Below are 26,144 nucleotides of genomic sequence, written 5' to 3' on the forward strand. Positions count from 1 at the left end.
GGATCGTTGGGAACGTTGTGATGCTGGGAATGTTGGAAATATTGGGTATGCTAGGCATACTGAGAACATTGGGTATGCTGGGAACATTGGGAATGTTGGGTACACTGGGAACGTTGGGCATGCTGGGAACGCTGGGTTTACTGAGAACACTGTGAACACTGGGATTTTTGGGAACGTTGCAGTTATTGGACTCAGCTTTGAATCCGTCCCAGCTAACTGGTTTTAGACATGGTAAAAGAAGCTTTGCGACACGGCGCGTCACGCTGCTAGAAGTCGCCATCAGGACTGCAACGTCAGACCGTTCGCTACAATATGGGCAGATTTTCTGACCCTGGTGGAAAATCCACCAGAGGAATAAAAATTGTCGCGTGTTCATGGAGACAACACACTTCTACTGCTTCCAAAGAGGAATCTGAGCCAGTAGATGCAAAACCGCCGCCATGCTACATTATGCTGCCAACTTAACGACTCTATCGCTATATTTAGCGACTTTTCAGATCCTTTCAACGTCTTTTTAAAAAATAAAGACTAGTGACAAATCCAGTTACTTTTCTGGGTCTTACTGGAGACTTGTGGAGATTGATTTGGGTGAATGCATCTTGTGTCCCCCTGAAAGTGTTTCTTTGTTGTTCTTTGTGTATATGGGAACAAAGTTGTGTCACAAAGTAAAAGACGAGTAAAACCAGAACAGAATGAAGTGGAAAAGATCAAAAATTTGTATCAAATTAAACGAAACAAAACAATTGTCAGAAATATTTTCTTTTGATGGCTGAGCAGAATTCCTCCTTCTGTCTGCCTTAGTTGTAAACCAACCTCCTACCGACGCGTTGCACCGTGGAACGATGCGTCGCGGGGAAATCGCCGGTACCTCTCCCAATAGTTCAAAACGATGCGATGTGGAGTTTCTGATGAATGAAACCATTTCCAGCGTTAGTACACACCGTGCCTCTCACTTGTTGTTTCTTGGGCTCCGGCGACATCTCCTGAGGGATGAATTTGATCGGCCCTTTGATTTGTCTTCTGGACCTCTTGGTACCATCAGGTAATGTCTCCATGGCGATGTCGGCTTCATCGCTGCTGGCCTGGTCGCACTCCGAGCACTGCCTGAGAAGAACGAGGACATTTTCTCTCACTGTGCTGCATCGATTTTACCTCATTATCCCATTTATCACTTCCTCTAGCTCCTACCCTCAGATCCCATAATTACACTCAACCACATCTCAATTCCACATTTTGTTCCAGACACAAAGTTTTTCTCTTATCTAGCTTTACAAGGAGGATGGGAACACTTCTTGACACCCACTTTATTTCAATAAAAAACCTTAAAGTTTACCAGTCCCTCCATTCATGGAAAATAGGAGCTGAATGTGAATCTGATGCAGCAACACGTCAGTAAAAAGTTGGAACAGGAGACACAAAAGGCTGGAAGACTGATTGGTAGAAACAATAAAAGAAAAAACAACTGCAGGGACATTGGATAACTAATTTGTTCATTTGCAACAAGTGAGTAACATGACTGGGAATAAAAGGAGCATTTCAGAGTGTCTCAGATATACAGATGGTCAGAGGTTCACCAGGGTGAGACAAACTGGGTCGAAAAATTGTGGAAACATTTCAGAAAAATTTTCTTTAACATGAAATTGTGAAGCCTTTGAGGATTCACCAACTTCTTATGTAAGCAGAGGATTCACAGAATCAGAAGGAGTCTCTGTGTGCGATGGACAAGAACAGGGATCCGCCTGGGAGGCTACACACTGATAAAGATCATGACTGATGTGTCGTTGCCATCAGATTCGCAATCAGATCATATTTACCATGAATGGTAAAATGGCTCAGTTTCAACATCTGATGTGTTGTTTATGCTCTTTGGCAGTAAAAATATGGATGGATGAGATTCTGGTTTTATTTATAGAGTCCCAACTTTCGGAGACCTGAGAAGTAAGTAAACAAAAGAAAACTACCAGGTTCCAGTGATTCGACTCAAACCTGTTTGTACTCAGGAAAACAAACTGGGTTTAAAATATTTTTTTAAATCAGTGTTTTTCATTCATGTCTTTTACTCTGTTGATGCTTTTGGCACCTTGTGGTGAACATACAAAAACCTGCTCTGAAACCATCATTATCAATATTTTTCTGCTCAAAGCTACTAAACATTTATCCAGTCATTTTAAGACTTTAACACTTTAATGCCATCTTAACAATTTGAATTATTCACTAAAAAAACAAACAAACCACTATTTTCAGTATAGACATCAGGGGGATGGGTCTCTGGCCATAACTTGAGTGTTGGATATGTCAAAGACTAGCAGGGAAACTGATCTGATTGCATTTATATATTTGATGTAGTAATCAGAGTCCCCCCACTGGGCACCTTTGTGTCCTTATGACTTCCAGTAAAACTACATATTTTCATCTCCCAGTTGTTCCAGTTTAAATCAGTCATTCCTTGGTGGCAGCATTTCATCTGGTGACATTTGACTTTTTTTACTGGATTCTGCCAGATTCATACCAGGTTTTCCCATTTCAGGCAGATGCTGGAAATTCTGGTGTTCTTCTTGGTCATATTGTGGAGTCATGGGCTCATCAGAGGGCCCACGACTTTATTCTACGTCTCAGAGTCTGTGGTTGGAATGCAATGGATGAAGGAAGGAAGGACGGAAGGAAGGATGGATGAATGGATGGAAGGATGTATGATGGATGAATGATGGAAGGATGGATGACGGATTAGTGGATGAATGAATGAATGAATGAAGGAAGGAAATTAAGAAGGATGGATGGATAGATGATAGAAGAATGAAAGGATAGATGATGGATGAATAAATGAATGCATGATTGACTGAATGAATGAAGGAAGGAAGGATGGATGGATGGAAGGATGGATGATGGATGAATGAATGGATGACGGATCAGTGGATGAATGAATGAATGAATGAATGAATGATTGACTGAATGAATGAAGGAAGGAAGGAAGGAAGGAAGGAAGGAAGGAAAGAAGGATGGTTGGATAGATGGATAGAAGAATGGAAGGATGGATGATGGATGAATAAATGAATGAATGATTGACTGAAAGAATGAATGAATGAAGGAAGGAAGGAAGGAAGGATGATGGATGGATGATGGATGAATGAATTGATGGATGGACGGATAAATAAATGAATGAAGGAAGGATGGATGGATGGATGAATGGAAGGATGGATGATGGATGAATGAATGGATGACGGATCAGTGGATGAATGAATGATTGACTGAATGAATGACTGACTGACTGAAGGAAGGAAGGAAGGAAGGAAGGGAGGGAGGAAGGAAGGAAGGGAGGAAGGAAAGAAAGATGGATGGATAGATGGATAGAAGAATGCAAGGATGGATGATGGATGAATGAATTGATGGATGGATGGATAAATAAATGAATGAATGAAGGAGGGAAGGAAAGAAGGATGGATGGAAGGATAGATGGATGAATGAATGAATGAATGAATTCTGAACCCTCATGGTGCATGTGGGGTCTATCCCTGAATTCTCCCGACTGAACATCGGCCGATGACTTCCTGAAATATTTATCTGCGTAACACTTCGATTAAACCTTTAAAGCTTAACATCAGAACAACCGGGGAGAAAAGTCCAACTTTTTTTAACGGAAGTTTTTATTTGACCCTTTAAATTGGGAAAAAAAAGTATTTATTTAGGTATTTTTGACCATTAATATGTATCAAAATGCTTGTAGTGTGGTCCTCTGCTTTTTGGTTTCCAGCAGGCTGCAGCAGGAGACCAGTATCTTATGGTTTATGAGTAAAGTTTCAACCATAAAGTATGTATTAAACATGATACGTTTGGAGAAAATCATTCACTTTTTACCTTCTTTTGCAACAAAACTCCTCATGGGACATTACTTTACTCATTCCTGAAAGAGCCGGGCTGCTATCCTCTGGTTTTCACTCTGAGTAAAGTAACTTTTATGTCAGGAAGAGACACCATTTACATGAACATTTACCCAACACCGTTATACTTCAGTTACATCTTACGTTACAGAAACATGGGCCTCGTCAGGAACAGGTTTTATATGGAAAAAAAGCTGAAAATATTGACGTTTTTGCTTATTTTTTTAAACTTTTTTTATGCGTGGACATTTTTGGCTGTGAAGGTCGCCAGTGGGAGCCGTTTTCAGGATGTGTGTTTGACAAATGAAGGCTGAACATTTGAATGTGGATCTGCTGATGTGTTGAACTCTGAGCTCTGGAGCGACTTCCATCCAACAGAACCATCGGGACCATGGCTCTGCTTTGGTCCTGATGGTGGACCACTCATCCCCATCAATGGACCAGAGGAAGACTCCTCAAGGTGAAACATCAGCTCACTGAACTGGTTCTGCATGAAGTCAGCAACCAGACCTTATGGCATCATTTTAGATATTCCCCGCATGAAGCCGGAGTCGGAGCAGAGAATTCATATTGCTCCACTATCAGTTCCTAAACAAGCAGCTTCTGCCTCATCGGTTTGTTGTGAACAAAAAGCTTTTTCTATGAACTCAACCCCATAATTAACTCTGACTCTGCATGCAAACACTATCATTTCAACACTTTCCCGTTTTCAGACAAAAAAGCTTCATGTTCAGTTGTTTTTTCTGCAGTGAAGTGAATTAGTCCAGTCCCAGACTGACGGCGTGCCACTAGAAAAGCACGTCCTGCATCACAACAGCAGCTGCTCTTCTTCATTTCCTTCATTTAAAGGACAGAGAAGAAACTCGGCATCAGAGAGGAAACTACTGCAGCTACATGAGAAGACATCGAAGCCGTCACATGCATTAAATCTCCTCTCCAGATAAGGAACTGCAGCGGTTGAGAGGAGATGGTGGCATTTCTACCATCTCTGCATCTGTCATCTGGTAATTCTGCTGCACCCAAAATGTCAGCAGTAATATGAATAAACAAACTCTCCGTCCTAACGTGTCCTGCTCCTTTAAGACAAACACTCGTCTCCTTTTGCATTCATGCCTTAAATGCTGCTTACATCGTCGTCCGACTCCATGAAGTCATCAGAAGCTTGTCTTTCATGCAGACTGGAGAAAAAGGCTTCAGTTCATTTCAGTTTTACTTTTACTGCGCTACTTCCCAACAACGTTGTCTCAGGATGCTTTCCAGACACATCCACAGTAAATATCCTCACTGGTAGGATCCAGTTCTCCATGCTGGGCTGCATGAGACGACTGGAAAGGAGCCCAAACCTCCGGCGGAGCCCAAACCTCCGGCGGAGCCCAAACCTCCGGCGGAGCCCAAACCTCCGGCAGAGCCCAAACCTCCGGCAGAGCCCAAACCTCCGGCGGAGCCCAAACCTCCGGCGGAGCCCAAACCTCCGGCAGAGCCCAAACCTCCGGCGGAGCCCAAAGCCCAAACCTCCGGCGGAGCCCAAACCTCCGGCAGAGCCCAAACCTCCGGCAGAGCCCAAACCTCCGGCGGAGCCCAAACCTCCGGCAGAGCCCAAAGCCCAAACCTCCGGCAGAGCCCAAACCTCCGGCAGAGCCCAAACCTCCGGCAGAGCCCAAAGCCCAAACCTCCGGCAGAGCCCAAAGCCCAAACCTCCGGCGGAGCCCAAACCTCCGGCGGAGCCCAAACCTCCGGCGGAGCCCAAACCTCCGGCAGAGCCCAAACCTCCGGCAGAGCCCAAAGCCCAAACCTCCGGTGGAGCCCAAACCTCCGGCGGAGCCCAAACCTCCGGCAGAGCCCAAAGCCCAAACCTCCGGCAGAGCCCAAACCTCCGGCGGAGCCCAAACCTCCGGCGGAGCCCAAACCTCCGGCGGAGCCCAAAGCCCAAACCTCCGGCGGAGCCCAAACCTCCGGCAGAGCCCAAAGCCCAAACCTCCGGCGGAGCCCAAACCTCCGGCAGAGCCCAAACCTCCGGCGGAGCCCAAACCTCCGGCAGAGCCCAAACCTCCGGCAGAGCCCAAACCTCCGGCGGAGCCCAAACCTCCGGCAGAGCCCAAAGCCCAAACCTCCGGCGGAGCCCAAACCTCCGGCAGAGCCCAAAGCCCAAACCTCCAGCGGAGCCTAAACCTCCGGCGGAGCCCAAAGCCCAAACCTCCGGCAGAGCCCAAACCTCCGGCAGAGCCCAAACCTCCGGCGGAGCCCAAACCTCCGGCGGAGCCCAAACCTCCGGCAGAGCCCAAACCTCCGGCGGAGCCCAAACCTCCGGCAGAGCCCAAAGCCCAAACCTCCGGCGGAGCCCAAACCTCCGGCAGAGCCCAAACCTCCGGCAGAGCCCAAACCTCCGGCAGAGCCCAAAGCCCAAACCTCCGGCAAAGCCCAAACCTCCGGCGGAGCCCAAAGCCCAAACCTCCGGCGGAGCCCAAAGCCCAAACCTCCGGCGTAGCCCAAACCTCCGGCAGAGCCCAAACCTCCGGCGGAGCCCAAACCTCCGGCAGAGCCCAAACCTCCGGCAGAGCCCAAAGCCCAAACCTCCGGCGGAGCCCAAACCTCCGGCGGAGCCCAAACCTCCGGCAGAGCCCAAAGCCCAAACCTCCGGCAGAGCCCAAACCTCCGGCGGAGCCCAAACCTCCGGCGGAGCCCAAACCTCCGGCAGAGCCCAAAGCCCAAACCTCCGGCGGAGCCCAAACCTCCGGCAGAGCCCAAAGCCCAAACCTCCGGCGGAGCCCAAACCTCCGGCGGAGCCCAAAGCCCAAACCTCCGGCGGAGTCCAAACCTCCGGCAGAGCCCAAAGCCCAAACCTCCGGCAGAGTCCAAACCTCCGGCAGAGCCCAAACCTCCGGCAGAGCCCAAAGCCCAAACCTCCGGCGGAGCCCAAACCTCCGGCGGAGCCCAAAGCCCAAACCTCCGGCAGAGCCCAAACCTCCGGCGGAGCCCAAACCTCCGGCAGAGCCCAAAGCCCAAACCTCCGGCAGAGCCCAAACCTCCGGCGGAGCCCAAACCTCCGGCAGAGCCCAAACCTCCGGCAGAGCCCAAACCTCCGGCGGAGCCCAAACCTCCGGCGGAGCCCAAACCTCCGGCAGAGCCCAAACCTCCGGCGGAGCCCAAACCTCCGGCAGAGCCCAAAGCCCAAACCTCCGGCGGAGCCCAAACCTCCGGCAGAGCCCAAACCTCCGGCAGAGCCCAAACCTCCGGCAGAGCCCAAACCTCCGGCAGAGCCCAAAGCCCAAACCTCCGGCGGAGCCCAAACCTCCGGCAGAGCCCAAAGCCCAAACCTCCGGCAAAGCCCAAACCTCCGGCAGAGCCCAAACCTCCGGCAGAGCCCAAACCTCCGGCAGAGCCCAAACCTCCGGCAGAGCCCAAACCTCCGGCAGAGCCCAAACCTCCGGCAGAGCCCAAAGCCCAAACCTCCGGCAAAGCCCAAAGCCCAAACCTCCGGCAGAGCCCAAACCTCCGGCGGAGCCCAAAGCCCAAACCTCCGGCGGAGCCCAAACCTCCGGCGGAGCCCAAAGCCCAAACCTCCGGCGGAGCCCAAACCTCCGGCGGAGCCCAAACCTCCGGCAGAGCCCAAACCTCCGGCGGAGCCCAAACCTCCGGCAGAGCCCAAAGCCCAAACCTCCGGCGGAGCCCAAACCTCCGGCGGAGCCCAAAGCCCAAACCTCCGGCGGAGCCCAAACCTCCGGCAGAGCCTAAACCTCCGGCAGAGCCCAAAGCCCAAACCTCCGGCGGAGCCCAAACCTCCGGCGGAGCCCAAACCTCCGGCGGAGCCCAAACCTCCGGCGGAGCCCAAACCTCCGGCGGAGCCCAAACCTCCGGCGGAGCCCAAACCTCCGGCAGAGCCCAAAGCCCAAACCTCCGGCAAAGCCCAAACCTCCGGCAGAGCCCAAACCTCCGGCAGAGCCCAAACCTCCGGCAGAGCCCAAACCTCCGGCAGAGCCCAAAGCCCAAACCTCCGGCAAAGCCCAAAGCCCAAACCTCCGGCGGAGCCCAAACCTCCGGCGGAGCCCAAACCTCCGGCGGAGCCCAAACCTCCGGCGGAGCCCAAACCTCCGGCGGAGCCCAAACCTCCGGCGGAGCCCGGCTCAGGAGGGCAGGGTAGAGACCTTTAGGTTGTGTGGTCTGATGAGTCCAGACTGACCCTGTTCCTGATGGATCTCTTCGTTTATTAGGTCATTTAACAGAGACAGCACACATTAATGAACATTCCTGGAATGTTTTCCCTGGACAAGTGGAAAACGTCTACGTTGATAAAAATCTCCCTCCTGCAGCTGTTCAGTAAAACCTTCTCAGACTGGGATTTCTTTCTCTGGTGATTGTCTAAAGTCAGATTCCCACGACATGCATGTCATACACGACTTCCCGCCTCCTGATGTCAGCAGCAGCTCCTCTGACTGCTGATCTACAGCCTCTGAATGTGCCGACAAAGCAGCACCAGCAGGTGCTCCAGCTTCCTGATGCCTCCTGTTGCCATGTCAACAGAGGACAGCGCATCATCAGCTGTAGCAGCCGACTGTCCGCTTCAGCAGACATCACTGAGAACAGATTAAAGTGTTTTTAGAGACGTTGAACTGTGTTTGCTTCGCTGGACGGTTTCTCATCAAAGCCATTCTTGTGCCGACGGGATCCGTTAGACACATTCTGCTGCTGGTTCAGGCATTACCGGCGGCCTGGAGGGTCTGAGACGTAGATCTTTCTCCCCGTCTGCAGCCTCACGTTACCTCTGCACAAGCAAACTGCTTCCACAGCTGGGCCGCATCTGTTCTGTCACCATGACGCTCGCCTCCCACCCGCCGCACGTTTCCATGACTAACCAGTAGCTGTTCTTGGTCTTCTTGGGCATCCGGGTCAGTGGAGGCTCCAGGCAGCCCAGGTGGTAGTAGAGCTTACAGGTGTCGCAGAGAACCAGCAGATGTTGGTCCTGATTCTTCTTACAGATGCCGCAGCTGCAGGAACACAACACACGGACTGTAACAGCTGGACGACGGGGGGAGGAGCAGCAGCAGCAGGACAGACTGCTGTTGTTCCACTAAGGGAAATTATCACTCATCAATAAACGTGTAATAGAAAAATTATATCATGAAATTAATCATTAATCATGAAATTATAAAAAAAATTATGGAACAAGAGCAAAAAAAAAAAAGACAAAAAAATTGAATAAAAAATATTCTCATGATTCATAAAAAGAAACAGATAAAAAAGGAAAAAAAAATGTTATCAAAGCAAATTGAGTTCAAAAATATTATATAAGTAATAAATAAAAACTAAATAAATAAATAATAAATGTAAAATAATTTATGACAATAAATTTGATAAAATAAATTATATATATATATATATATATATATATGTATGTATATATAAATAAAAGAAAAATGAAAAGAGGAAGGAAATGGAAATGAATGGAAAAAAGGCAAAATGACTTCTATGAAAGACTTAAGATTATAATTAAAAATAAACCTGTAAACAGACTAAGAAATACATTCATAAACAACAAATATTTATTACAACTTTTTTATTCTTTTTTAAAAAAATGTTTATAATATGTAAAATTTTTATTTAAAAACTGTTAAGAAATGATGGAACAGGTTCTTTCAAAAACACAATAATATTCATGAATAAAATAAATGTAAAATAATGAAAATGAAATTAAAAAGGCAAATTGGATCAAAATAAATCTTAAATATGAATAAACTTCCCTTCAGACTGTGGTATTTCTGTAAAATCTGAAATAATTGTCTCCACCTGTAAAGGATGGCGGGCAGGCTGGACGACTTCCCCGGCGTCTCGCCCTCCTTCTTGCTGGGCTTTCTCTCTTTTGGAGCTTTCAGAATCGCTGGAGTGTTTAATTTCTAGAAAAACAAAGGGGCAGAAAACAGTAAAACAGTTTGACAAATAGTCACATGAAATGATCATCGTCTGCCAGAAACGGGGCAGATATTGGTGTGAACTGATGGACTGTGGAAAAGCCTCCAGTCACATGACCCTAACGGCACCGGGAGCCGGATTGAGACCTCCGCTGCTGTAAAGCTCCCTCAAACCAAAGTTGTGGAAAAAGGTAAAAAAGAAGCAGCTGTGTGTGGCGAGGGATTGTTTCTTCTCATCTGAATCTCAGGTGCAGCGCCGCCATAAAGGTTAATTAGAAAACTTATCTTGTAGGGAGGGAGGCTGTCAGCAAACAGACAAGGTCTTCCCCCAGGACGCTCTAATCTGAGCATGCTCACTCCGCCTGCAGCGCTCGGGACTTCCTGCAGGGAGGGCAGACGGGGGGACCGGGTGACCAGAGCAGAGGGGTGTGATGAGGCTATCTCCTCTACCACGACGTGGAGGGGGGCTCTCTGCTGCTGATACGGAGCCGTTATTGTTTATCAGACACACGGAGAAGTTTCCAGGAAGATAAACGTTGAGCTGGAGACCAAAGTGTTCCTTCACATCAGAACAGAGAGGAAGAAGGTACGGTCAGCAGGAACACTCCGATGTCCCACAGTGGGAGGCCCACGGATCCAGTGGTTTACCAGTGCTTCATCTGGTTTACCAGTGCTTCATCTGGTTTACCAGTGCTTCATCTGGTTTACCAGTGGCTCTACTGGTTTACCAATGGTTCTCTTGGTTTTCCAGCGGTTCGACTGGTTTATTAATGGATCTACTGGTTTATCACTGGATCTAGTTGTTTACCAGTGGATGTTCTGGTTTACTAGTAGCTCTACTGGTTTAATAGTTGATCCACTGGTTTACCAGTTGTTCAACTGGTTTACGAATGGTTCTACTGACTTACCAGTGGCTCTGCTTGTTTACCAGTTGCTCTACTGGCTTACAAGTGTTTCATCTGGTTTACCAGTGGCTTTACTGGTTTACCAATGGTTGTCTTGGTTTTCCAGCGGTTCGACTGGTTTATTACTGGATCTAGTGGATTACCACTGTTTCCACTGCTTTACCAGTGGCTCTACTGGTTTATCACTGGATCTAGTTGTTTACCAGTGGATGTTCTGGTTTACTAGCGGCTCTACTAGTTTAATAGTGGATCCACTGGTTTATCAGTTGTTCAACTGGTTTACAAATGGTTCTACTGACTTACCAGTGGTTCTACTGATTTACCAGTGGCTCTGCTGGTTTACCAGTTGTTCTACTGGTTTACCAGTGGATATACTGGTTTATCCAGGGATCTAGTGGTTTACCAGTTGTTCTACCAGTTTACAAGTGGATCTCCCTTCACATATGACCACCAGCTGTGTGGTGAAATGAATTTCCTCTTCAGGCAGAAGCAGCTAGATGAGGTCGCCCAGACGTGGACGCCTCCCCAAACACATCATACTGGGAAGACGCCCAGTTGAAGTCGCAGTACAGACTGGACAGACTGCTTTCTCGTTACCATAGCCAGGTGGAGGTTGGGATGGTTACCTGTAATGTTGTCGCGTTCCTACAGGCAACTGTAACCGTACCTGAGGGGTGAAGTAGCAGCCGGATAGCAATAGATACATACCAGCAGCACGGCGCTGGTATGTAGCGTATGACCAGAACCTCCTTGGACGTTTATGGACTGGTACTTCATTACTTCATTGCCATTTTAAGTGGAGAGTTAATCAACAAAAAGAAAATCCGTTTCTGCTTCATTTTTATGCCAAATCATGCAAGAAGTGACTTTTTCTTCAACCACGGATATCAGTGGGGCAGGCTTGACCTGTTTGGGTCTAATCAGTTAGACTGGTACCCTGACAGACCTATCCCAAAGAAGGACTGGTCGGGCTGGATTTTAGGGTTCCCTTCCCAGTTGCATGTGTGGAAGACCAAAACAATGTCTCGCGGTCCAACAGACCCGTTGGAGGACACTAGGCTTATGTCTGTCACCTGGTCTGGGAACGCCTCAGGAAGCCCCTGGTTGAACTGGAACAAGACTGGGTTTCTCTCCCAAGCTCTGACCTCAGAAAACCGGCAAGTAATAAAATATAATCCTGATTATTTCTCTGAAAATACCTTTAACAACCACGAAGTCCACATACATCAGCTGCCGCAGCTACAGGACAACAGAATGACACGTTATTCAGGTCTTTATCCGGTTTTTGCAGTGCAGACATGGTTTTTTTAGGGTTATTTTCTTATGTAGATACCTGAACACACTTCCAGGCTGAGAAAATCTAAGAAACATCAGGCTGGAGCTCCACCGTCCATCATCCAACCTGAGGCCTGTTTCACAGATCTACACCTCTGAAGGGTTTAACTGCCGACATCTGGACCACAAAGTTCTGCTATGTCTGTAGTTTTATGCGGCTTTTCTGTTTGCCTGCGCGTGGTTGGAGCCTCCTGCTGCCTGAAAGCAGTGAAAAATGTCATCCCAGAGCCTCCATGTGAAGTTGCCACAAGTGTAAAACTTTCTGAAGCTCCAGGAACAAAAGCGCCGACTGTGTACTGGTTGACTGATGAGGGTCCCAGTCGGGGACATCAATTATTTCTGCAAATGCACCGGCAGGATGACAAATAGGAGATAAAAATGTGGCAGATAGATGACACAAAAGCATGCAGTGCTTTGACGGATGTTACTACTTATGCGGAGCGTGCTCATAATTAGGTGATTTATGCCGGCCGTTGCAGAGTCAGAGCCGGACCCCCCCCGTTCCTGTCCATTCTGCACCGTATTAACATCATTTGACCATTTGTCTACGCAGCTCTTCCTCCCTTTGACCACACTTTTACTTCACTCTTTTATGGACGTTTCCTCAACTTTTCCACTCACATAAAGAGTTGGAGTGATGACGACGTGTCTGGCAGGCAGGTGACGCCGTTGTTCCAGTGATTGAATGATACAGACAGGAGGGAAAAATGGTGTGTGTGTGCGCACGTGCATATGTATGTGTGTGTGTGTGTGTGTGTGTGTGTTTGGAGGGGTCGTTACTTTAATAAAATACTATATTCGCTCAAAATGAACAACTTTTACGAATCATCTGTGTGAGATTGGTCATGTCGGATCTGCTGTATGTTTCATGTAAGTCCACGTGCACTCTTCCATGCCCAACGTGCACTCTACCAGACCCGACATGCACTCTTCCAGGCCCAACGTGCACTCTACCAGACCCGACATGCACTCTTCCAGGCCCAACGTGCACTCTACCAGACCCGACATGCACTCTTCCAGGCCCAACGTGCACTCTACCAGACCCGACATGCACTCTTCCAGGCCCAACGTGCACTCTACCAGACCCGACATGCACTCTTCCAGGCCCAACGTGCACTCTACCAGACCCGACATGCACTCTTCCAGGCCCAACGTGCACTCTACCAGACCCGACATGCACTCTTCCAGGCCCAACGTGCACTCTACCAGACCCGACATGCACTCTTCCAGGCCCAACGTGCACTCTCCAATGTGCACTATTCCAGGCCCAACGTGCACTCTCCAATGTGCACTTTTCCAGGCCCAACGTGCACTCTTCCATGCTCGACATGCAAACTACCAGGCCCAACGTGCACTCTACCAGGCCCAAAGTGCACTCACCAAAATGCACTTTTCCAGGCCTAACGTGCACTCTTCCATGTTCGACGTGCACTTTTCCAGGACTGACGTGCACTCTTCCATGCCCAAAGTGCACTCACCAACATGCACTTTTCCAGGCCCAACGTGCACTCTCTTAAATGTGCACTTTTCCAGGCCCAACGTCCACTCTTCCATGCCCAACATGCACTCTACCAGGCCCAACGTGCACTTTTCCAGGCCCGACGTGCACCTCTGCCTACAGTACATTTTGTCTGAAGTGCTTCTCGCTGACATTGTTGACATTGCCGTAAACACGGAGGAGAAACTGCAACATGATGCAGAAACCAGAACATTTCACCAGAATCATCTGCACCAGCCACACCGTACGAATCGCCGTACGAATCGCCGTACGAATCGCTGTGCGAGCGTACATCCAGCTTTAGCAGCTTCGTCTTGGTTTTTAAGTGCATTTCACGTCGAGCTTCATATAGGAAACAAACTGCTTGTAGCTTCGTTCCCGTTGTACGCTGAGGTAGTCAGTGAAGATCAGTTTTCTGTGCAACACGTGCACATTAACAAATAGGGCTGTGAAAATCTAATCGATCAGAATTTTTTGCTTTACATTTTAAAATCTGTTTTTTTGTTTAAATAAAAAAAGAAAAGTTTTTTTTAAGTAAATAAAAATAATCCAATTTAAAAATTTTTGTCATTTTTTATTGTTTTTATTGATCTTTTTAATTGTCTTCTTGGGCATTATAGCAGCAGAATGATGGTCTGGCTACTGGGTTGTTTTTTCTTAATTAAAATTTTAAAAAGTGACGAGCAAAAAAGGTTTTGTACATTTCTTTTCTGTTTTTAATCTACAAAAATCAGCAATATCGAAGAATTGTAAGAATCGCAATTTAAATCAAATCGGCACCCAAAAATCGGAATCGTCACAGCCCTTTTAACAAAGACTGTGATATTCCCACAGCATGCGACAAACCCACTCGCTTGCCTAACACCTTACCTGCATATTTCATGAAAATATGAACATAAAATGCTGGAATATTTCTGGTGAGCATAAATACAAGACGGTACAGATGAGTTTGTTTAGTAACATGAACGATGAAGGGATTTTAAAAGAGGGAGGAAAAGACCCTGGATGGAGAAAAAGTTTTAATAATCATAAAATGATGTGATGGAAGCGTCCTGAGAGGAAGCAGGAAGAGAAGCAGAGTGACGGTACCTGACCCAGGATTCCTCCCAGCAGAGTCCACATGGCCTGGCCTTCACCTCGCAGCTCCCCGTTCACGTTCAGCAGCTCCTCCAGGAACTCGCAGAGCTTAGCAGGAGAGGAAGACAACATGACGATGAAGAACAACTCTGTACTGTAACGTAACGGGTTTGTCTCCACCAGAGCGCAGGGTGGAACGTTTACATCTGACCTGATGATGTTTGGAAAGAAATACTTATTTTAATGTTTCAGATCAACATAGAGTTTCAGTTTATTGTTTCCAGACAAACATCTATAATAAGCAGCTCTACGTTAGAGCAGGTGATTTATCCACACGTCCTCGCGCTTCCTGGGTCACACGTGCAGAAGATCATGCCCCACATTTCGTGGAAACAACCCAGAAACTTCACGTCCGTCTCAGCTGAACGAAGATTCAGAGTCAAGACCAGAGTCCGGACCAAAGTCCAGACCAGAGTCCGGACCAAAGTCCAGACCAGAGTCCAGATCAGAATCCAGACCAGAGTCCGGACCAAAGTCCAGACCAGAGTCCAGATCAGAATCCAGACCAGAGTCCGGACCAAAGTCCAGACCAGAGTCCGGACCAAAGTCCAGACCAGAGTCCAGATCAGAATCCAGACCAGAGTCCGGACCAAAGTCCAGACCAGAGTCCAGATCAGAATCCAGACCAGAGTCCGGACCAAAGTCCAGACCAGAGTCCGGACCAAAGTCCAGACCAGAGTCCAGATCAGAATCCAGACCAGAGTCCGGACCAAAGTCCAGACCAGAGTCCAGATCAGAATCCAGACCAGAGTCCGGACCAAAGTCCAGACCAGAGTCCAGATCAGAATCCAGACCAGAGTCCGGACCAAAGTCCAGACCAGAGTCCAGATCAGAATCCAGACCAGAGTCCGGACCAAAGTCCAGACCAGTGGAGATTAAACTTTCATCAAATGTAAATCCAGGTTAAAAACATTTCTTTTCTCATGCGCCTATACATGACATCTGTACAGTAACTTTTAATTAATTCTGCTTTTAATTATTTTAATTTATGATTTTATTGTGATTTTGTTATTTGTATTTTCTTTTATGCTTTTTTTCTGGAATGCTTTTAATGTTTCATGTAAAGCACTATGAATGGTCTTGTACATGAAAGGTGATATACAAATAAACTTAACTAATCTGCAGTTCTTCATTAATTTTTCCATTTCATTTGTTTAATTACAAGAAAATTTGCAGTTTGAGTTCTTTTTGTGTGAATTAATCTGTGAATTTGAAAAAAATATTTAGCAATAGGGATACGCTGATCCATTGTTTGGGAGTTCTGATCCGATACAGATATCTGAAATGTGAATATCTGCCGATACCAATATTTGCAGATACCAGATCTGTTTATGTGAACATTCTTGTGACTATGGTTATAATTGCTGTTATAACTGTGTAAAATTTCATTAGGTTGTAATAAATGACCCATCCTTTCTGAAGTTATCTCACCAATACAAATATAATAACATTACAGATCTAACTATTTGAACAAGTTTTATTCTGATTTGGAACATTTTACCTAAATACAACTATAAATGTGTGGTTTGGAAACAAAGATCTGGTTTTAGTGTAACAAAAAATGTCGCATTTTAACATTCAAGGCATTTATTTCTTTAAAACACGTCCGAAGCATGTCATCACACACATCTGTGCTGGCTTGACTAGTGTGGTATCGGTACATTTTATTAATACCAAGTACGAATACACACGCTTGGTATTGAGCCAATACCGATACTGATATCGATATTGGTGCATCCCTATTTAGAAATCTATATTTTTATTACACAATGAGATTGTCATTGTCAAACCACTAACATACAAAGTCTTTCAAAAAAAACACCAAACAGGAAGTAAACCGTTGGACCTGGAGGTGAGAAGACGCAGTGGACAAAACGAGACATGTCCGCCGCTGGAAGCGTAAAACCTGAGACAGAAACTGATGTGTGGAGCGATGAAGAGTTCAACAGCACTGCTGCAGCTGAACATGTGCAAAATGCCTTTAAATGAATAAAGTTATGTTTGTATCCAAGCTGCTTGTTTGTAAACAACTGAGGCTGTTCATCATCTTTCTCCTGCAGTTTTATTCACAGAAGGTGGTGAGAGCTCGGCGTGACATGGATGTTACACAGTTTTTGCATCACTTCATGGTAAAAACTTTGTTCAAACTGCTGCTGATTCTGACGCCAGAAAGCAGAAGATTACGCTGTAAAAATGTTCACATATCACATGGTATTAAATGGTGAATATTCTAAAAACAATGTGTTGCTTTTTGTTAAAAAAAAAAAAAAAAAACCAAATAAATACCTGATGTTAGAAACTGGCTTTTTTTTTTTTTTTTTTTTTTTTTACAATATTTTAAGGATTATTACGGCTTAAATCTCTTTTGCAACAGCGTTTCTACTGGTTGGTTCATCAGACGAAGTTTTAGCTGTTCTGCAGCGCAGCGACAATAACACAAACATATGTTTACATGAACTAAACCCATAGACTGTATGTAAAAAGATGGGCGGAGCCTCCGTGACGTCACCCGTAGGTTTCTGAAGAGCTGAGTTGAAGCTCGGTGGGCGGTTCCTACCATCGCCATCTTGGCAGAGGCATGCACGTCGTCTCACCCAGAAAATACAAATATGGGCAAAGAGGTGGGAGCTGAGAGGGAGGCTGTGAGTGTCATGGTGGATGATTGACATCGAGTGAACTCCGAGCTTTCTGTAGCTAAGAGCTAACCGAGCTAACCCGGAGATAACAGGAGCTAACCAGCTAACTGAGGTAAGCAGGCTAAAGCTAAGTCACATTGTTAACCGGCTAAAAACCGCGGTTGTTCTACGTTCTTCTGACTTGAAGCAGGAGAATGATACCTGTCAATAAAAAGGACACGTCCTTAAATATGCAGAACTTTGAGATTAAATTACTTTTAAACGGGCGAGTTAGAAAAAAAAATCACTCCCCCCACAGTTGTCATGAAGGTAAACCTGACCTATTAAACCTAAAATGGATTTTTGAACCAGGCTGTAAACATGTTTATTCCTACTGTAAACATGTTTATTTCTGCTGTAAACATGTTTATTTCTGCTGTGAAGTTGATCTTTTTAACATGGGAGTCTATGGGGATTTGCTCTGCTTTGCAGCCCCTAGTGGATGAAGGAGGAACTGCAGTTTTATGCACTTCCACATAGACTTCACTTTTTACCGCTGGAGGTTGCCGCTTGGTCAAAAGGCGGAGGGCAGGTCTTAACTCATCCTTGAGCTCAGAAAAAGTAACGACACGCTGTGAATCCACATAACAGGATGAAAATTGTGACTTCTAGCTAGAGGAAGCAGATGAAAGATAGCAGGATAGGTCCGTGTGAGGGAGGTGATGCGAGGGACCCATACAGCCAGTATCTGGTCCTTCAGGAAGCTCGTCACAGTCCAGAGCTGTTGCTCTGCATGCTAGCTGTTAGCTTCACATGGTCCCTGATACTCAGTTCTCCCTGGTCTTTATCAGGTTAACCATGAAATCCAGTTTCAGCTCAAGTATTTATCTGAATCACTGCAGGACAATCAGCTTCTTTTAGATTTACCGGCTCAAAATGAAGATTAGATATTTGAAATGGTGTGAGTTGGAGAATCGCGGCTCACCTTGTTGTACTCCACGTGCAGCTTTTCCTGCTCGTTCTCCAGTTTGTCTTTTAAGTTCTTCTGCTCGGAGATGTTGTCCTGGATCTGGATCATTCGCATGTTCCGCTCTGAGTAACAATGAGACACAAATCAATGAAATGATGAAACTCTGCGTACAGGAAACGGTTCATGAGATGACGCGCTGGTTGCCAATTTCTCCTCAAGGTTGCATACGTGGCGACGTTATAGTGGGGAGAAAATGTCTTTGTGAGACATTTGGAAAGAACCGTACTGTACGACACCTGATCCTCCTCTGGATCCAACAAACCCAGATTACACGTGCTTAAACAAAGGAAAATGCATTTCTTATGCTTCCGATGGATATCAGTAAATGAGAAAACATGGAGCGGAGGACGAGCGGAAGAGGTGTTGGTGGCAAACATGCAGATAAGCATCACATTTTCAGCTCAGTGCTCCTGCAGATAAAGGTGGGAAACTAAACTGCTGCTTTTCTGGATGAAGGCGATTATCTCCGAATGACGGGGTCAGAGGGCAAACGGGAGACTGCTGCTGCCACGGTAACCGCACCAAACCAAGGCTTGCTAATTTAAGTGTCTTCGAAGATGTTTTCTGTTCTCTCTGGTTTCTAATAAAGACAGAGCTACTTTGTTAAAACGAAACTCTGTGACATTCACATCAGTTCCAGGCATTGGGGACGTCTCGGCCGCCACTTGTAAAAAACAGGAAAAGATCTGGAGCAGGATAACGGTGAGATAAAAAAAAAGGATCCTTTCACTTGGTTTTTACTGGATTTCAGCTTCTATCTTTAAACTCTGTGCTTCTCATCTCCATCTAAAGCCACCGCATCTATAATCTGTCCTGCAGGGTTGCAGGGCCCCCGTCAGCCAATTAAAACGCTCCATTTGCAGGCTGCCGTGTTAATCTGATAGGTCACCGGGGGATATCTGACTTTGATTAGTAAAATCAAGAGTGATGTTTCTCCACCCAGACATCGTTCTGCTGATGCTGTACTCTCCTTTAATCGTTTATTTATGGCGAATAAGGCACCAGATTCTCATCAGAAGCTTCCAGAGCTTCGCTCTGTTCTGGAAGTCTTCTCACTAATAAAAGCCAGAGTTTCCGTCTTCACAGCACGGCGTGAAGTCAGAAGGAAACGCCTTCCTCTCACTGAAACAACGTCATTTTTCTATATTTTTACCGAGGTAGTAGTTGACAAAGTCCGCAGTGAGGGCGGGCTGCTTGTGTTTCCTGCGCCCGTCCATGCTGGCGTTGGCATCGGACGTGTCCACGGGGAAAATGTCGGTGCTGATGCCCATCAGTTCTGCCTTTCTCATCAACTTCCTGATGGCTGAGGCACTGGAGGTCAGAGGTCGTGGCAGCTTCTCTCGGGGCACCCACGCCTGAGGACGGGTGTTCCTGGACAGCTCTGCCTTTGCTCTGTACTGCTGCAGGCGAGTGGTGATCCGGGCCTGCAGAGGGAAAACCACAACATGTTCACACACAGCTGATCTGCGGAAGGTCCAGTTAGCAAATACGCCTTAAATCAAACATCTGGAGGGTTAGTAATGACAAAACAACGAGGAGCCATGCATTACACGGTTATAACGCACGAGTCTAGAACACCACGACGCACAGCAAAGTGCATTATAACAGTGTAACGCACAGTTCCGAGTTGTTTACTCCGTTTATACCACAAAGTAAACATTTTATAACAAATGTTTATTTCTTTTTCATAAAACTTAGTATAGGAACTAAAAAGTATAGGAACTATTTCATGTCGGCCTCGATGTACTTTTTATGCTAAACAACTGTTGAAAAGCTACCGTGCGGTTCTCCCATTATATGAATTAGTTGATAAGCACGTTGCTATGGTAACGGAGTGACATTACAGTGATTTAACTTGCCGAACTCATGTGTTTATAGACGAAAATAATGCAGCCAGTTGGGGTTACAAATCTCACTGACCATGGTTTAATTTGCTCCAAATGATTAGTGTGATATGAATATAAGTAGCCCAGTTTTATCAACATCTGGATGTCATCAATACCCGACTGTAGCGTTGGAAATTTACGTTCTGATGACTTTCATATACTACGCCACTCAGAGGTTTGGGAACAATGGGAAAGTGGTCCCAAACCTTTGAGTGGTACCGTTCAATTATCTTTTAATGAAAGGTTAAGTTTCATCTGCATGTTACTGACGACTGCAGGTTCAAGTTTGACTCCAGGTGAAGGTTAGTTTAGGGTGCTTCCACATGCTCGGCACTATCAGGGATTAGCTGAGAGGTACGTGGGCCGAAAAGACTTAAATAAAGAGTTAAGGCTGGTTTATACTGGATACAAATGATGGAAAGACAGCAGATTGACAGTATTGTTGGAAGAAACAAACCAGAGAAGAGGAGTAACAGGATAAAGACGACTCAGGCTGCGTCCAGACATCCACCCTGTTCTCTACATAGTGCCCTACATGGTGCTATCACCATTTCCTAGATGTGTCCGAATGTCCAGAGAGAAAAAGTAGTGCCCTCAAAATTCCCCACAATGCATCTTGAGTAGTAGTGCTCATCGATGGTCACTGTATATGTCAATATAGACCACAATGCATTGCAGGCAGGGTGAACATTCGGACACAGCCACATAAACCAGAAAATAAAAAATGCAAAAAAGAAAAAAAAACTGTAGAAGTTGACAAAAGCAAAAGTCTTTGTGGTTTTATTCTTCTTCTTCTGGTGTTTCCGGTCGGTTGTAAACAACTTTCTAGCGGTGCTTTAGCGCTACCACCTGAATATGAACTCAGCACTGCCCACTAGTGGTAGAACTGACCATGAACAACCATGGCAACGCGAAAGAGGAATGGAAGTATGATTGTGGAGACGTACGATAACGTTTAAAACACTGTTGTAGGGCAGGGACGATAAGCTTTTCTCTCGATTTGATTTCAACGATTTATTTTTGGGAGCCGATTCGATTTAAACTACGATTTCTCAGTATTGCCAAAATTTGATTTTCTTTTTAAACAGCAGACCATGTGAGAACGTTGCATGATGACCATGTTTACAGACTACATCAGGCCTCTTCCAGTGGCAGCCCGCAGGCCACACGCAGCCCAGAACCAACCTCTATGTGGCCCAGAACCAACTTCTATGTGGCCCAGAACCAACTTCTATGTGGCCCAGAACCAACCTCTATGTGGCCCAGAACCAACCTCTATGTGGCCCAGAACCAACTTCTATGTGGCCCAGAACCAACCTCTATGTGGCCCAGAACCAACCTCTATGCGGCCCAGAACCAACCTCTATGTGGCCCAGAACCAACCTCTATGTGGCCCAGAACCAACCTCTATGTGGCCCAGAACCAACCTCTATGCGGCACAGAACCAACCTCTATGCGGCACAGAACCACCAACCTCTATGTGGCCCAGAACCAACCTCTATGTGGCCCAGAACCAACCTCTATGCGGCACAGAACCACCAACCTCTATGTGGCCCAGAACCAACCTCTATGTGGCCCAGAACCAACCTCTATGTGGCCCAGAACCAACCTCTATGCGGCACAGAACCAACCTCTATGCGGCACAGAACCACCAACCTCTATGTGGCCCAGAACCAACCTCTATGTGGCCCAGAACCAACCTCTATGCGGCACAGAACCACCAACCTCTATGTGGCCCAGAACCAACCTCTATGCGGCACAGAACCACCAACCTCTATGTGGCCCAGAACCAACCTCTATGCGGCACAGAACCAACCTCTATGTGGCCCAGAACCAACCTCTATGTGGCCCAGAACCAACCTCTATGCGGCCCAGAACCAACCTCTATGTGGCCCAGAACCAACCTCTATGCGGCACAGAACCACCAACCTCTATGTGGCCCAGAACCAACTTCTATGCGGCACAGAACCACCAACCTCTATGTGGCCCAGAACCAACCTCTATGTGGCCCAGAACCAACCTCTATGTGGCCCAGAACCAACCTCTATGTGGCCCAGAACCAACCTCTATGCGGCCCAGAACCAACCTCTATGTGGCCCAGAACCAACCTCTATGCGGCACAGAACCACCAACCTCTATGCGGCACAGAACCACCAACCTCTATGTGGCCCAGAACCAACCTCTATGTGGCCCAGAACCAACCTCTATGTGGCCCAGAACCAACCTCTATGTGGCCCAGAACCAACCTCTATGCGGCCCAGAACCAACCTCTATGTGCCCCAGAACCAACCTCTATGTGGCCCAGAACCAACCTCTATGCGGCCCAGAACCAACCTCTATGTGGCCCAGAACCAACCTCTATGTGGCCCAGAACCAACCTCTATGTGGCCCAGAACCAACCTCTATGTGGCCCAGAACCAACTTCTATGCGGCCCAGCTTATGTAAAAGAATAAAGATATTAATCAAGAACCTTCAGTTATTCCTACGCTGGTTAAGTAGCCTACAATCCTATAGTCATGCAGACAGCGAATGCAACACTTGGTGGCCTAGCAACACTAACCCCAGCGCTTATCGTTGTGTTTTGAAGTTGTAAGAGTAGTGCTAGCAAGCATGTCGTTCTCCGTCCCAAAACGTAAAACTGACAATGAAAACCGTAGATTTCACCCCGCCTGGACTGATAAGTACTTCTTTATTTTTCCGTCACATTCGAGCGCCAAACCGATGTGTTTAATGTGCAATGAGTGTGTGGCGGTGTTTAAAGATTATAATGTGAGGTGCCACATCGAGAAGTTTAGTTGTATATGATCTTTTTATATTAAAATTTAGGAGAAAAATAGACCATGACTGGAATTTTCATTATTTTATTTTGTGCATTTGCTCTGTCATGTGGGACTGAATTTAAAATTGAAAAATTTTATAAACTACTTATTTTTCAAAATGTAAATGTGTCTTTTTTCTTTTTTTTTTTTACTGATTTATTTCCTTTATTTACTGGCTTTGACCCTTTTTTCATTTTTTTTAAAAAAATCTGGCCCACCTGAATATCTAATTTAATTTGTGTATTTTTAATATATATATTATATTAATATGTTGAATATTTTAATATGTGTATCTAATATATAGCCCTGGACTACATCATGAGCCAGATTTACCAAATAAAAAAAATCAGCTGTGTCAGTTTTTAAGATTTATTTCGCAGCAATATCTGAAGCAGTAGTTTAAACTTCTACTCTTGTTTCAGGAACTGGATATAAAAGTGCTGGTTTAAGTGTCTGTTGTCTTGCTGCTGCGCTACATTTGGCTGTTAGCTCTGCATTGACCTCAGGATGGCGTCTGGCTAGGTGGGCAGTAACGTTAGTTCTGTTACCGCAGTACGCCACATGTGTATTACAAACAGCTGTCCACATGTCCAGCTCTGCTTTTCCCTTCAAATCAAAAATCCAAAATGTGTCCAAACTTTTGACTTAAAATGTGAAGGTGGAGGATGTTTCTCTGCACATTTAAAACAAATTTAAAACAAAAAAAAAGCAGATTTTTTTTAATGCAAATCTATTTTTTCTCCCACCCCTACTGTTTACATACAGAAATGGGCCTAAAGGATGAGTGAAAAGCAGCTTCTGCAGACTGGTGTTGTCTGCTAAACCCATTTTCCTGCTTCAGAAAAGACTTAAACAACTGCAGCTTTAGGGATTTATTTTCACTGACGGTTTTGTGAAAAACTTTCAAATCAAATTCATTTAAAATTTATTTACAAATTAAATAAAACAGATTTTTATGACTGATGTTGTCCTCTTTACTAAATAAAAGCAGACCTGCAGTGAAACTAGTGACTAGAGAAACATAAAAAAGCTTGAAGTTCCTAAAGTGAACGATTAGATGAGATGACTGCTGATGCAGCGTTGACCACAGATCACTGAACTTCAGGTAAACTCAGAGTAAAGAGCATTAATTGGCTGACTTGTCTGACATCTGACACAGAGGGGGGCGGTGTGGGGGGCCTTTTCCTGTAGCAGGTGGTCATGAAGCAGGCCATCTATGGAAATCAGTGTGTTTTTCTAGACTGTGTCTGGGTCAAACACACCACAGATGTATGAACACACACTCTCAGAGAAAGTAGAGAAAGTCGTACCTGAGCCTCAGGAGTCAGCTGCTTCTCTCTCTCCTGCAGAGAGACCTTACAGTAGGACTGTAAAGCCAGGTAATTCTTCCTCTTCCACTTCCTGTCGAAGCGGTCCGCATGCTGCTTGCAGTACGCAAAGAAAGGATCCGCGATGTCCTGAGGAGACAAGCGCGTTGGCTAGATGTTAGAACAGCTAAAGAATGAAAACGTGTTTCACTGCTCTGACCTTCACAGCTCGGTCCTTCGCACGTCTCACTCAGGAGACAAACATGAAAACTGAACCAGATAAAAATTAAGGAATCTATGTCAGTGGTTAAATAACATGAGTTGGTGTTTGTGACCCCTTCTGCTCGCAGTGATTAATTATGTGATATATATAAATGTGATTACATATATATATATATATATATATATATATATATATATATATATATATATATATATATATAGTGTTAGTCATATATCATCAGTTTAAAGGCAAAATCTAAAACAGCAAAATAAATCATGAATTTTCTTTTTTTTTAATATATTTATCTAATAACAATTTCTTATACATTTTTTTAAAACTGAATAATATTATTACATAATTTTAAATCATCACTTAGTCCATTCCATAAACTTACGGCATAAATGGAAACATCTGCTTTTTAGGGCAGTGCGTACAAATGGTTTCTATAACATAACATCAGTCTGTGCACAGAAACTCTGTCTTTGAACATCTTTTGTATGTTACATGACATCTAATTACTTTGAACTTTGAACATAAATTGAGCTATTTTGAACTGAACCAAGTCACAAAATTTGAGGCAACGTACTTTCAAAAGTAAATTATTTGTATGATCCATATAACCTGCATGATTGATAACCCTTATAGCCCTTTTTGGTAGAATAACTTTGCAAAGTAGTCTTAAATGTGGTCCCCCAGACTTCCACAAAATAACTGAAATATGGTAATACCAGAGCATTGTACAAGGTAAGTAATGTTTTGGAATTTAGTATATATCTACATTTTGCTAGAATACCAACACTTCTGGCTATTTTTCCACACAGGTAATCAATGTGAAGTTTCCAACTCAGTTTGTCATCAAGGACCACTCCCAAGAAAGTATTTTCAGACACTCTTCAATTTTTACTTGATGATATATATCCTGCAGCCGTCCTCGATAAGGCTGGAAAACTGCCTTAAAAGGGTTTTTTCACCACTGAGACGAAGCACCAACATGCCCAAAATCAGCCTCTCTCAAAGACATACAGATAAATTCACATTTTATGCATACATACATACATATATATATACATACATATATATATATATATATACATATATATATATATATATATATATATATATATATATATATATATATATACACATATATATATATATACATATACATATATATACATATACATATATATATACATATACATATATATACATATACATATATACATACATATATACATATATACATACATATATACATATATACATACATATATACATATATATATATATATATATATATATATATATATATATATATATATATATATATATATATATATATATATATATATATATATGGGAGTGGGACTATAACTTGTAAATTATGATTAATTAATTACAGAAACATTAACATGTAAAAGAAAAAAAAAAGCAAGCAAAATTTCCTGGTACTCTGATGATACTGATGCACACAGTACCTCTGCTACTAACTTAGCAGCATTGGTGCTATATTTAGCGGTGTTTCAGACCCTTCAGTGAGTTTATTTTAAGACAAAGTGATCATCAACAAGTCTAGGGTCTTTTTTTGGTGGTATGGAGGACTTTTGGTG

General features: G+C 44.9%; 1 protein-coding gene across 1 annotated transcript in view; it reads right to left on the reverse strand.

The window, feature by feature from the left end:
• The window catches only part of phf14 (PHD finger protein 14), a 101,663-nt gene that overhangs the window by 56,309 nt on the left and 19,210 nt on the right, over positions 1-26,144 (reverse strand). Inside the window, exons 8-14 of the mRNA XM_079258787.1 lie at positions 24,315-24,461; positions 19,452-19,722; positions 18,254-18,360; positions 14,606-14,701; positions 9,657-9,763; positions 8,726-8,857; positions 954-1,104 (exon numbers count right to left, since the gene is read on the reverse strand). Of these exons, the coding sequence (XP_079114913.1) occupies positions 954-1,104; positions 8,726-8,857; positions 9,657-9,763; positions 14,606-14,701; positions 18,254-18,360; positions 19,452-19,722; positions 24,315-24,461 (1,011 nt within the window). The remainder of the gene's footprint in view (positions 1-953; positions 1,105-8,725; positions 8,858-9,656; positions 9,764-14,605; positions 14,702-18,253; positions 18,361-19,451; positions 19,723-24,314; positions 24,462-26,144) is intronic.

This window comes from Telmatherina bonti (assembly GCF_933228915.1).
Source record: "Telmatherina bonti genome assembly, chromosome: 19".
In the NCBI taxonomy this organism is placed as follows: Eukaryota; Metazoa; Chordata; class Actinopteri; order Atheriniformes; family Telmatherinidae; genus Telmatherina; species Telmatherina bonti.